The 13051-nt window shown below is 34.1% G+C and overlaps 1 protein-coding gene across 34 annotated transcripts in view; it reads right to left on the bottom strand.

The window, feature by feature from the left end:
• Positions 1 to 13051, bottom strand: part of ABI2 (abl interactor 2) — a gene marked incomplete at its 5' end in the record, with an annotated part of 65015 nt that overhangs the window by 37801 nt on the left and 14163 nt on the right. For 26 of the 34 annotated variants that reach the window (XM_081096175.1, XM_081096203.1, XM_081096186.1 and 23 more), the window contains 2 exons: positions 1414 to 1590; positions 6982 to 7149. In XM_081096175.1, the coding sequence (XP_080952301.1) occupies positions 1414 to 1590; positions 6982 to 7149 (345 nt within the window). The remainder of the gene's footprint in view (positions 1 to 1413; positions 1591 to 6981; positions 7150 to 13051) is intronic. The other 8 variants (XM_081096193.1, XM_081096184.1, XM_081096189.1 and 5 more) reach the window with 1 other exon arrangement.

The raw sequence follows: 13051 nt of genomic DNA, 5'->3' as shown, positions 1-13051 counted from the left end.
GTTAAGCATTCAGCATTAAAAAATAATGTTTCAGTAGATCATAGAAAGAGTGGTTAAAGCAGAATGTGTCATGAACAAGAATTTTTTGATGAAATTATATGACACTGTTTTATTCAAAACCTTAACTTTATTAAAGATTTCTTCAAATTAGTGACCCTAACAACTAAAAGTCCAAACAATTGAAAGGGACTGCACACTCCTAAAACAATAACATTTTACTTCAAGAATTAAACGAGCATTGAAGCAGAGAATCACCATTTTATTATATAAGTGAGCAAGTACAAATAGTTTTATATTCAAAGTGCCTTTTTGTCATTAGATTCTGGCAGTACCCTAAAATTTTCTATTAGCAGTTGCTAGTCTTGAATAAATCTCAAAAGGTTTTCCCAAGCTGAAATAAATTTCAGTTATTAATTATCTATCCAATTACACATCCTATATTAACATGTTCTAATACAGTAATCCAAATATATGTAGGTGTCGATTATAAAATTAAATATCAAATTCCAAATAGTGCTTATCAAAATTCTGAGGAAGAAAAAGTTTTTAAATTTACATTGTACATTTTCATGCACATACTAGCCAAATAGCAGAGTATTTTTTAATTTAAATTTGCTTATAGTCATAAATCAACTGCATAAACTATACAGTTTCACTTATAAGCATATATATTTATTCAAGTCACATTTCATAAGTTATTGACTTTAAAATCATTGGTGAGATGCAAACTTTAAATGACTTAATACTTAGTTAAAATTCTGAATACTTTCTTAAGTACAAACACCAATTTAAATAAAATTTATATACCTGTCAAGTTTTGATCATGGTACTTTATATACATAGCAGGCACTCAAATGAATCTTAGAAGATAGCCAAAAAATACAATGACCATATATGCAAAAGCAGTGGAGATATTAATTCACATATTACTTTTATCTAAATTATTCTCACCCAAAATGTTAAGATAAAATTATTTTAGAAAAATCAAAGTGCATTTTTTGTTGATTTATGTTCTTTCTGAAAACTAATGCCCAAAGTTTGCTAATAAATTTTTATCGTAAAAATTTTAAGATTAATACTTAAAAACATAATGAATGATTTTAATCAGTCATATTAAATCATTAAAAGGTAAATAAGATTATACCACATTTATTTATCATATATATGAGGTATTATCATTAACTGATCAAGCAAATGCAATTCATTCAAAGATAATTATTTAAAACTTGAGAACATAGCACTAAGAAGAAGCAAGAAGTTAAAATAGTTTAAAGCAGCAAGGACCCTTCAGAACCACAACTGGGCTAAGATAAGACTTGGTTCTCTAGAAAAGGAAAGATAAAAGCTTAATTTTCTAGAGTTAGTTCCATCATGGGCTATTGTTTTAAAAAGTTTGACAAAAATTATACTTACCTTTACTCCATGTCCAATATCATCTAGAATTGTATAGTCAATAGGTTTTCTAATATAACGAACTGGTCTTTCAAGATTGGCTGGAGCAATAATCTTATGTGTCCTTGAAGTGTTTTTATTGGTAGTCAAAATACCAATTTCTCTTCTTGCAACTTTCTCTTTATGAATATCAACGGTCTGCAAAATTTAAATACAAACAAAAAAATATATAGCTCTAATATCCAAAAAAATCAAATATAAATGTTTAGAAATTTAACATCGTTATTCATATTTTTAACCACAACTGTTAAATTTGCTACTCTGCACCAATACTGACTTTCTCCAGTTTTAGGCTAAAGCAAGGTTTGGCAGACCATGACTGACAAACCAAATACCACCCGCCATCTTTTTCTACAACCCAAAAGCTAAGAATGGTGTTTACATTTTTAATGATTGAAAAAATAATGTTGTGATGTATGAAAATAATGTAAAATTCAAATTTCAGTTTTCATAAATAAAATTTTATTGGAACCCAGCCATTCTACTTGCTTAAGTATTTTCAAACTACAATGGCAGAGATGACCAGTTATAGCAGAGACCTTGTGGCCTGCAAAGTGTAAAATATTAGCTGGGGCTTTACAGAAAAAGTTTGCCAACCCCTTTCCCTCCCTCTAAATAAATAGATAGATAAATAAATAAAATAAAAAATACTTTAAATGTGTGTTTCTTCATTAGTAAATTAATATTTCAACTAAGCCTTTAATTATTCAAATTACAAACACGGTTTAAATTATTCACCTTTCATAAAACAGTTAGTTACTAACAAACTGAACTGGGTAATTTCAGTTATTCATTTTTTATAAAATGATGTAAACTACACATATGAAATTAATTAGGAACTGTATAAATCCTACTTTCCATGCATACTGATAACCTTTGGGATTTCCTTAATTTTGGAATTTTTAAACAAGAGGGAGAGTTTTTTAAAGAAAATACTATCTTACATGGTGAGTTTCTTAGGGTTTAGATTTTCCACTCTCTGTTAGTAACTAACTTTGGAATTACCTCCATTCTGCTATTATTTTATACCATTATTTTCTATCTCCTTTACTTGCTTTCGACTAACTACTTGAACACCAAGCCCAGTACGTTTTAGCTCTTGGGCAGACTGGAGAAACACTACCTTTTCATTCACATTGCCTTTTAATCTCTCGTGATTTTTTAAGACACGAAAAACTAAAGCAGACGGTACCAGCTGTTTTCAGTAGTTGAGAGAAGAGATAGGAATGGCTTAAAAAAATTTTAGTTTATAAGAATTTTAGTTTGAATAATGTTCTATAAACCTTTCTTATAAACTTACCAGAAATGGACACAGTAAACAGCATTCATTCTTACACATAATGCTACACTGACTTAAAAAGTAGTTATATGTACTTGTACAAGTATCAATAAAATTAAATGTTTTTTCTGATAACTATATTTTCTTGAAAATATTTAATGTTAATTTAAATCCTAATCTCAGTTTGAAGATTAACATTTTTTAGCTTTTTTAAAATATACTTCCAAGGATTTGAGAGAACAGCAAGGAAGATAGAGATGGAATTTCTTAAAAATTTATCATCCTTAAATTACCTAAGGTAAACCACATCAAGAACCTATCCTAATACAGGCATATCTCAGAAATATTACAGGTTCGGTTCCAGACCACCACAGAAAGCGAGTATCGCAATAAAATGAGTCACATAAATGTTTTGGTTTCCCAGTTCATATAAAAGTTATGTTTGCACTTTACTGCTAAATGTGCAACAGCATTATGTCTATAAACAATTATATATACCTTAGTTAAAAAATACTTTATTGCTGAAAAAAATACTAATCATCACCTAAACCTGGTGGGAAAATGGCACCGACAGATTTCCTTGACGTGGGATTTAAATAAGAGAAAGCAATGCCCTAACTGGTTTGGCTCAGTGGATAGAGCGTCGGCCTGCGGACTGAAGGGTCCCAGATTCGATTCCGGTCAAGTGCATGTACCTTGGTTGCAGGCAATCCCCAGTAGGGGGCAGGCAGGAGGCAGCTAATCGATGTTTCTCTCTCATCGATGTTTCTAACTCTCTATCCCTCTCCCTTCTTCTCTGTAAAATCAATAAAATATATTTTTTAAAAAGCAATAAAGTGCAATAAAACAAGGTATGCCTGTACTTCCTTATAGATATGCAGAGTGTGGTATACATTAGTACACTATCTAATACTACGTTGTCCTCTTAGTGAAAAATAAGGTGTCTAATACTAAATATAATTCTGTCTTGCATTTAAAAATGTTTGACATTTAGAGAATGGGTTATTACTTTGTTGTTGTTTTTTTAAAGTATTTCTCCCTGATACATAGTTGATAGAGTCAATGGAATTCTAATCCTTAGGTTCAAATTCAGAGTGATTTGGGGCACAGAGTGAAATAAATAGCAGAAACAACAGAATAAAAAGAGAGAAAAGCAAATACAAATCAAGTATCATTTTGGGGAATCTCAGAAGAATAAAGAATTCAAGATGAAAGATAGCTCAGAAATAATCTAATCAGTCCTATCATTTTACAAGTAAGAAAAGTAAAGTTCAAAGAAACCAAATGTCACACAAGTCAGCCAAAGAACCAAGATGAAACCTAGATCCCCTACCTTCCCCCCTCCCAATCCTACTCAAGTGTTCATTTCCACTAAAATGGAGGAAAGAGCTAGAGCACTAGGAGACTGAAAAATGATAAGGTTCTTACCCAGGAGACAGAAAAAAGATATTGATGAGGAAAGAAATCAAATAGCTCAGATATATGATATCGGCTGGTCCTAAACCAATCTATCAGACAACCCTTATATAACTCTTGACACCTACTACCATTCCAGGCATCATGTGATCCTAATCTTTGACCTGACTGCAGCTCCACTTCTTTGCCTCTTCAATCTTCTCTACAAATTCTCCAAACCTAGTATTTTTGCCCAAATTGCAAAAAAAAAAAAAAAAAATCTGGTCTCAAGGTATCTTAAAACATCTGGTTCCCTCTAAAAACATAATATTTTTAATAAAGCATTAACAATAAATTTTAAATACCAAACATTTGGGGAGGAAGTATTTTAGAGTAAGGGCTTGGAAACTACAGCCTAAATGCCAAATCTGGCCCAAGCCTGCTTTTATATGGCCCAGAAGCTAAGAGTAATTTTTACATTTTAAATAGTTGTTTAAAAACATACACATACAAAGAACAATATGAGACTGAGACCATTTGTGGCCCAAAAAGCCTAAAATATCTGGCGTTTTATAGAAAAAGTTTGCCAATCCTTGAATATTTACTGAGAATTTGCTTTGTAAACAGAAAACATTTTCTCTTAAACTATAGAATAATCTTTTAGTCTAAGGAGCATCAAATAGTTCTGATGTTCAGTTAACTTTTAAAAGAAAGAACTCTAGCTCAGTTGGTTAGAGCACTGACCCCATAGACCAAGGTTGTGGCTTTGATTCCCCATTAGGGCACATACAAGAAATCAACCAATGAATGCCTAAATAAGTGGAACAGCTGAACAACAAATTGATAAGTCTGTCTCTCCCTCCCTTCCTCTCTAAAATCAATCAATCAATCAATCAATCAATAATAAACCAAAGAACTCTACCTATACATTAAACATAATTGAAATTTAATCCTTAAAAAAATTGCTAAAAATGTAATTTTTCAAAAATTTACTCTTATTTCACAGATATAGCCTCCATCTGACCACTTTTCCTACTCAAACCTTCATCCAACATATTCTGTGTAAATTTAACAGCTGCTACACCTGCAGGTCCCACACTCCTTCAGGTATTGCCCTCCACACACTCAAGTCCAAATGAGGACAGTTAACACAGGCTTGACAGCTCTGACTGAGGCCCCTGTTTTTTCTGACCCTCTCATCTCTATCCATTCATCTCTCCTATGTTTTACTTATTCCATTAGGATAACTTTAAAAGATAGTATTAATTAGACCACATAAATTAAATATAAATTTATGTGATTCTCAAAAGTAAATGTTCTCATTGAATGACTTAATATATGTATGTAATTACAACCTAGAGTAGACTTATTCACCTTCCTCTTTAAGGCTGCTACTCTTCTCTACCAAAGAACTACAGAATTCTAATCAGAAAACAGATTATTATAGTTCACTCTCATTTGCTTGTTGTCATCATCTACCTACCTACACAATCTCTCCTACTCCTACAAACTATAGAAAGTTGTACCTCGTTTTTAGAAACTCTAATGTATTAACCTATCTTTTGCATTTGCACTTTCTTCTTACTTTCTTTTTAGATCCTTTGCTAAGACTGCAAACTTGCCAAAACTTTAAGTCTCCCAAGTATAACTTACAAATTCTATATCAGATTATTAATCAACATCCCTCCTTCTATAGAAAATCATTTAATCATATACTTAATAATTTAAAATGCCACTGACTGCCCAGCCGGTGTGGCTCAGTGGTTGATCATTGACCCATGAACCAAGGGGTCACCAGTTTGATTCGCAGTCAGGGCACATGCCCGGATTGCAGGCTCGATCCCCAGTGAGTGTGTGCTAGAGGAAACCAATCGATGTTTCTCTCTCATCAATGTTTCTATCTCTCTATCCTTCTCCCTTCCTCTCTCTCTAAAATCAATAAAAAAAAATTTTTAAATGCCATTGACTATTTCCACTAGGTCTTTTCAGAATAAATGTTCTCTCTCATTCATTAAAATTCTTGTTGTTGCTGGATTTTTTTGTTTGTTTTTAGTTTAAGAGACACAAAAGTACAACATACAATAAATCATTTAATGTCTACAGAAGTTCATATAGGATGGGAAGAAACACTTATAGTGGAAAATTCAGATTTAAGGTTAAATAATATTAAATAAGATATTCCTCTAATTTTTTTTCAAGTTCTATATAAAGATAATTTTCTAAGGTCACTTAGATTACTCTTTCTGTTAAGGTATGGTACCATCCTGGTAAACAAAAATCCTACAAGCAGCTATCACATTTATATTTTTCAAAAGATAAAATGTGTGATTTGGTAAAAGATGGAAGAAACAGACAAATTTCACTTGAAGGCTGATAATTTTAACATGACAACTGAGTTTTAATGAACCATTAAAATTTACTTCCCTAACAAAATCACAGAGTAGAAAATCACTCCACAAAAAGATACAGTGTGGCTCAGTTGGTTGGAAAATTGTCCCTTACACTGAAAGGTTGTGGGTTCGATTCCCAGTCAGGGTACATACCCAAATTGCAGGTTCAATCCACAGTAGGGGAACCTTGTATGGGAGGCAACCCATCAATATTTCACTCTCACAACCATGTTTCTCTTTCTCTCTCTCTCTCCCTTTCTCTCTCTCTAAAATCAATAAAAGCATGTCCTCAGGTGAAGATTAAAAAAAAAAAAAAAGAATAAAAAATACTTATTTTGAATACTGAGTTTGTATTTTCCAAATCATACATGAGGTAACTCACATAATAAACACTGCCAACATCACAGATCGCCTGTGTTTATTAAGTGTTCCTCATAACAATACAGAAGAACAGTATGGTCTCACTTGTGAAATATGATTGATTGACGACTCCATCCTTCGCAGCTGGGATGCCTGGATGTCCAGCATCTGCAGGACATTGTTGGCCAAGGTGTTTATCAGGTAGGCAACACTTGCTAAGGACTGGGTGGTGTAGGCTTTGGTTTCTTCTAGGGCTCGCTGCTTATCTGCTGACTAGGAAAGAGAAACAATCATTAATCAAAGATAACCTAGTCTATCAATCTAATCAGCAAAGACACACATCAAAACAATTCTGTTGCTGAACCTACACATACTAGCTAATAATGTTCTGAAAACTAGTTATCATCTGATGTAAATCTTTTTAGTAGTATAATGTATACTGGCTTCAGTTCTCAATAACATGGCACCTTTAAGATAGTCACGCTGCTATGTCATCTACCTAGACAAGCTACCTATGGGCTAACTGGAAACAAGGGAGGCAATAAACTTGATATTCACCTCCACATCTAAAGTGTCAGAGGAAAATCAGAGGGGGAAAGGTTACTTTAGGAATAAGACAAGTGATCATAGACGAATCTGTTTGAGATTCAGAAAAGAGTTATTTGCTGAGACTATGGCTGACTATTTTGCGAAAACCTATATTGCTAAAGCCAAAGTGGAGTTTCTAGAAAATAATGAGAATAGAAAAGATAGAGCATCTGGGTTCTTACTCTAACTCTGCCATCTTATCTGGCTGTCAGTAAGTCAATTACCGTCTAAAGGACTCAGCTACTACACGTTACAATGAAAATACCAGATTAGATGTCAGTTTCAGCTATAAAATACCATGATTCTTATTTGGAACATAATTTGAAAGTAGGCCATTTTAGACTGAACTGTGACAAATCGTAAGTTTTCTAATAGTACCTACTTTAGATTAGGAAAAAATGAGTGAGTCCATTTGGTAAATCTGACATGAAACTTGCTTTTTAAAGGCAGACAAGCTCACCTTTACTCATTGCCTTTTTTTAACTCCTCACCCGAGGATATCTTTTCCACTGATTTTTAGAGAGTGGATCAACTGTGGTACCTGCCCTTGACAGGTAATAGAACCTGCCCTTCAGTCAGGCAGGCTGCTGCTCTAACCACTGACCAAACTGGCTAAGGCCTCATTCACCTCTTAACAACATTCCAGATGACCCTGGCCAGGTGGTTCAATTGGTTGGAGCATCGTCCTGTATATGAAAAGGTTACAGGTTCATTCCCTGGTCAGGGTGCAATTAATATTTATCACTCACATTGAGGTTTCTCCTTCTCTCTCTCTCAAATCAATAAAAACATATCCTTGGGCGAGAATTTTAAAAAGTATTCCAGATGCCTCCCCATCCCTGCAAAAAACAGGCAGAATGTAAGCACAAAAACTCTTGCAATCTGGCTCAGTGGTTGAGCGTTGACCTATGAACCAGGAGCCAGAATTGCAACCTCTATCCCCAGTGTGGGGCGTGCAAGAACTAATCAATGACTGTCATTATTGATGTTGCTCTCTCCCATTCAATTCCTCTCTAAAATCAATAAAAATGTATTTTTAAAAAACATATATATATATATGTATGTATGTATTTTTAAAAACTCTTGCAATCTTTCTAGTGCTGTCCTACTACCTGGCAAATAAGATTAAAAATTTTTTAAATAACTGCATTTTAAAATATGTTCTAAAACATAGCAAATTAATCACATTTATGCTTAGGTTAATGACACACACACACATACATCCCCCATTAAAATAACAATAAAGAGACATTTTAAATGGAAACAAAACCACACAAATAGAGGTGTAATCTAAAAGGTCCAAATCTGGCCGAAACCGGTTTGGCTCAGTGGATAGAGCGTCGGCCTGCGGACTGAAGGGTACCAGGTTCGATTCCAGTCAAGGGCATGTACCTGGGTTGTGGGCACATCCCCAGTAGGAGATGTGCAGGAGGCAGCTGATCGATGTTTCTCTCTCATCGATGTTTCTAACTCTCTATCCCTCTCCATTCCTCTCTGTAAAAAATCAATAAAATATATTTAAAAAAATAAAAATAAAATAAAAGGTCCAAATCTGACTAATCAAAATACAAGAAAGAGAAAACAGCAGAAACAAGTTAATTTTGCAGAGCTAACGAATATAAATATCCACTAAGTGTGCTCATTAAATGATCAGTACAGTCACTGACAGAAGACCCATAGCAAAGAACATCAGGAGGAATAAAAGCTTCAACAAGCTTCCAGACAGGAAGGGGGGGTGGGGGGGGGTATCCTATACAAAGAATCAGGAAGCAAAATGGCACTTGACCTCTTAAAAGCAATACGGAAGACTAGTAGAAGATGAAGAAATCTGAAGAATACTTTCACAATTACTTCCAACCTATAATTCTATATCTATCTAGTCAAACTATTAATCTGGTGAAAGTTGAGTAAGATTTTCAGCACATAAAATGTCAATTTTTTAAAACTTTCCAAGTTATTTTTCTTCAGGAAGCACCAGAGGATGTGCATCATCAAAACAAAAAGCTCAGGAAGAAGGAGGCATGGGAAACAAAAAACAGGATCCACAAGAGAGGCAGGCCCACCAAAGGGAAGTCCAAGACTGGCTGCAAAGGAAATTTCTGAGGTGACAGCTGTGCTGTAGACTAAAATGTCAATAATGCGGACAATCCAGATTGGAGGAGATGGCAACATGGAAGATATACGTGTCCTGTAGGAAGAAATGAAACTGATACTGAGAGACAATTCTCCACGGGTGTGTTGCATTTCTTGACATTGTGTAAACAGAGGCACTGGCTGCTTGTTCCAGACTGTCCAGGATGTCTGTACAGAAACTAGTCTTCGAAGCCGGGAAGAGCATCTCCCTCTGGAACAAAGGGCAGGCATGCTTATCAAAACAAAAGATTCAGATTCCCTAAATTCAGGCTGCTTCTCAATAATATAAGCCAATGCATGTGCAGCTACCACCTGGCACTCCTCATATCACACTGATAAAATGGATTATAACCCAATGAATAAAATGGGCTACAAGTTTAATAAGGAATAGGATATATGCATAGTATCAGTACCTTCCCAACAGGTACTTATTAATTACAACAAGGAATATTTCAAGAATAACTTCACCAGTGAAAAAACTTGTCAGACACAATTGTAATCAAGTGAACAAAATGAGTATCATCAGTAACGGGGCAAACTGACTCATCAGTAATGGAACAAATTGAAATCAGAACTTGATAGGAAGAAGGAAAATAACAAGCATCATTTCTGATATTACTGCCAAAAATACATTAACTTGAATCTAGTCATGCAGAAACATCAAACATTTAAGGATACTATTAAAAAAAAATACTGCCTGTAATCCTTAAAAGTGTTACGATCATGAAAACCAAAGAAAAATGAGGAAATAAGGAACTATTCCAGACTGGAGGAGACCAAGAGTCATAACAACTAAATACAACGTATTTCTGAACTGGATTCTTTAATAAAGTACATCAGGAAAGTTAGTAAAACTCAAATAGGGATATGAGGATTTAATAGTAAAAATATATCAGTATTAATTCCTATGCTTGTTGGCTATTTTGTGATTAACCAGGAAAATATTGTTATTTCTAGAAAAAACACAAAGTGTTAAGCAGTGATGGGACATCAGCAAACTTATTTCCAAATGGTTCAGAAAACAAGAAGTTCTTTAATTTTAAATAAAACTAAAAGAAACCCCTTACTTCATCTAGATGGGTGATAATAAATTGCTGTGAGTTTTAAAAATTGAGAAAAAGTCTTCAGTAACTTAAGATTTCATCATAATTAAATTTTGCTCATAAATCTACTAACACCCAACTTTTAATTATCCTGTCAAAACATAATTAAGCACATAAAAAATATACTTCAGTCACTTCTTCATATAAAAGGTTTGCTTATAAATTATGCATTTTTAACCATTCTTCTCAAGCTAATTACCTTCTGAATGCTTCATACCAATTAAAATAATGATTGAGTTTTAAAGAACTTTTCATGTTTAATGTGGAGACTGTTATTCACCAGGAATGAATACACTTGAAAGTACTATACTGAACCTTAATTACATTTATTCTTACTTAAGATGCAAATGCTAAATCTTTTCTCTTTCAAATCATTTCTCTTCATCTTATATATGATCACATGGTTAATGACCAAATTTTAAATATCAAGAAAGCATCCAAGTTGCACAGTCTGAAAACATTGTAAAAAAAAATAACTCCTATATGTGAATGCTCTGACACAACTGTCTGGTTTTAGACAAAGTTTAAGAATAGACCTAGAGTACTTTTAAAGTATCACCACAATCCATATATAATTTCTATTCCCAGCTCTCTAAAATAGGAACTACTGTTTTTATGTCTGTTCTCTCAGCTGACCAGAAAGCTAGCACATGGTGGAGGTCAACGAATGTCTGCTGAGTTGGCCTTCCACGTCCCACTGCACTTTTTCCTTGGAAAATAATCTCACTATGCCACTTAGAAGTTATGGTTATCTGCATACTGATCTTCTTTCCATAGGCCTAGATGCATCTTGAGAACAGGAGTCAAGAGTTTACTGACTTCTTTTTAATTTCCCAAGCCACCAAATCTCACACAAAAGAGTATTAGTTGAAACCAGTGCACCTTTGATCTATGAACAAAACTGGAATAAAATTAGAGTCAGCATAACATCCATCCCATTTTCAGAAGAAAAGAGCAAAAAATAACAAATGAATTACTAGATGCAAAACTGCAGAATTCAAGTTCAGATCTCATGATATTTATACTAAAAAAAAAGCTTTCCACTCAACTAACTTCTATGGTTTGGCCATGAACCAACCCATCACTTTTTTGTATTCTATGTGATGACTCATTACTCTCTGAGACATGCAATGCCTCTAAGCAAATGAACAACAAAAGTACATGATGTATACCTTGGATTTAAAGAACGGAACTCCAGCCCTAACCGGTTTGGCTCAGTGGATAGGGCGTCAGTCTGCGGACTGAAGGGTCCCAGGTTTAATTCCGGTCAAGGGCATGTACCTTGGTTGCGGGCACATCCCCAGTAGGGAGTGTGCAGGAGGCAGCTAATCAATGTTTCTCTCTCGTTGATGTTTCTAACTCTCTATCCCTCTCCCTTCCTCTCTGTAAAAAAAGAACAGAATTCCATTTGATACTCAAGAGAAATAAAATATTACCTAAGTAAAAAAAAAAAAAAAACTATAAAAAAATAATGCAAATTCAGGCTCAGTAAATAATAAATGACTGAAAAAAATTTTTAATTCACTGTACCATAAGAAGTGGGGTAGCAAAACCAAGGGCACTAAATGGGTCAATTTTATAATCTAATACTACAAGAGTAGAAGATGAAAATATAAAGGAGTGACACTTCATGCTACATGCCCTCCTAACCGCCAAAGGTTTACTATTGTATACCTGCTCTCCTAAAGGAGTAAACTAGCTCATCATCTTTTCCTACTTTCAGGTCAGTATCACTTCCCTCAAAGGCAAGATGTTAACTAAAAAAGATAACAGGCCCAACAGGTGTGGCTCAGTGGTTGAGCATCAACCCTTGAACGAGGTCAAGGTTCGATTCCAGGTCAGGGCACATGCCCAGATTGAGAGCTCAATCCCCAGTGTGGGGCAGCCAATCAATGATTCTCTCTTGTCGTTGATGTTTTTATCCCTCCCTCCTCCTTCCTCCCTCTATGAAATCAATAAAAAATATTTTTAAAAATAAAATAAAAAAGATAACAGAAAAATGGGATGAGGATAAAAAGAGCACAAGTTCACAAACGAATTTAACTTAACCTAAGAAAATAAAAAGGAGACAGAAGAGTCAAAGACTTTAGGAATTAAAAAATAACAAATATGCTGTATTTATAACAGCTCCAATAATGGATAAACCTGAAATATAGCAGATAACTATTTCTCAATTCCTCACTTTCCTTCAGTTGATGTGTTCATCTAGCCAGCAACATGATATTATACACACTGGTCAAAGACACTAAGTGGCTTATTTCCCCAAACTGAAATATTTCCTCAAAGATTCAATACAGTATTCTTTTTTATTAGCACAAAATGAAAAAGATGCCAAATACAAAAACAGCATT

This window comes from Myotis nattereri, assembly GCF_964212035.1.
Source record: "Myotis nattereri genome assembly, chromosome: 7".
Lineage (NCBI taxonomy): Eukaryota > Metazoa > Chordata > Mammalia > Chiroptera > Vespertilionidae > Myotis > Myotis nattereri.
The sequence above is the reverse complement of the archived record's forward strand: the minus strand, read 5'-3'. Positions and strand labels throughout refer to the sequence as shown.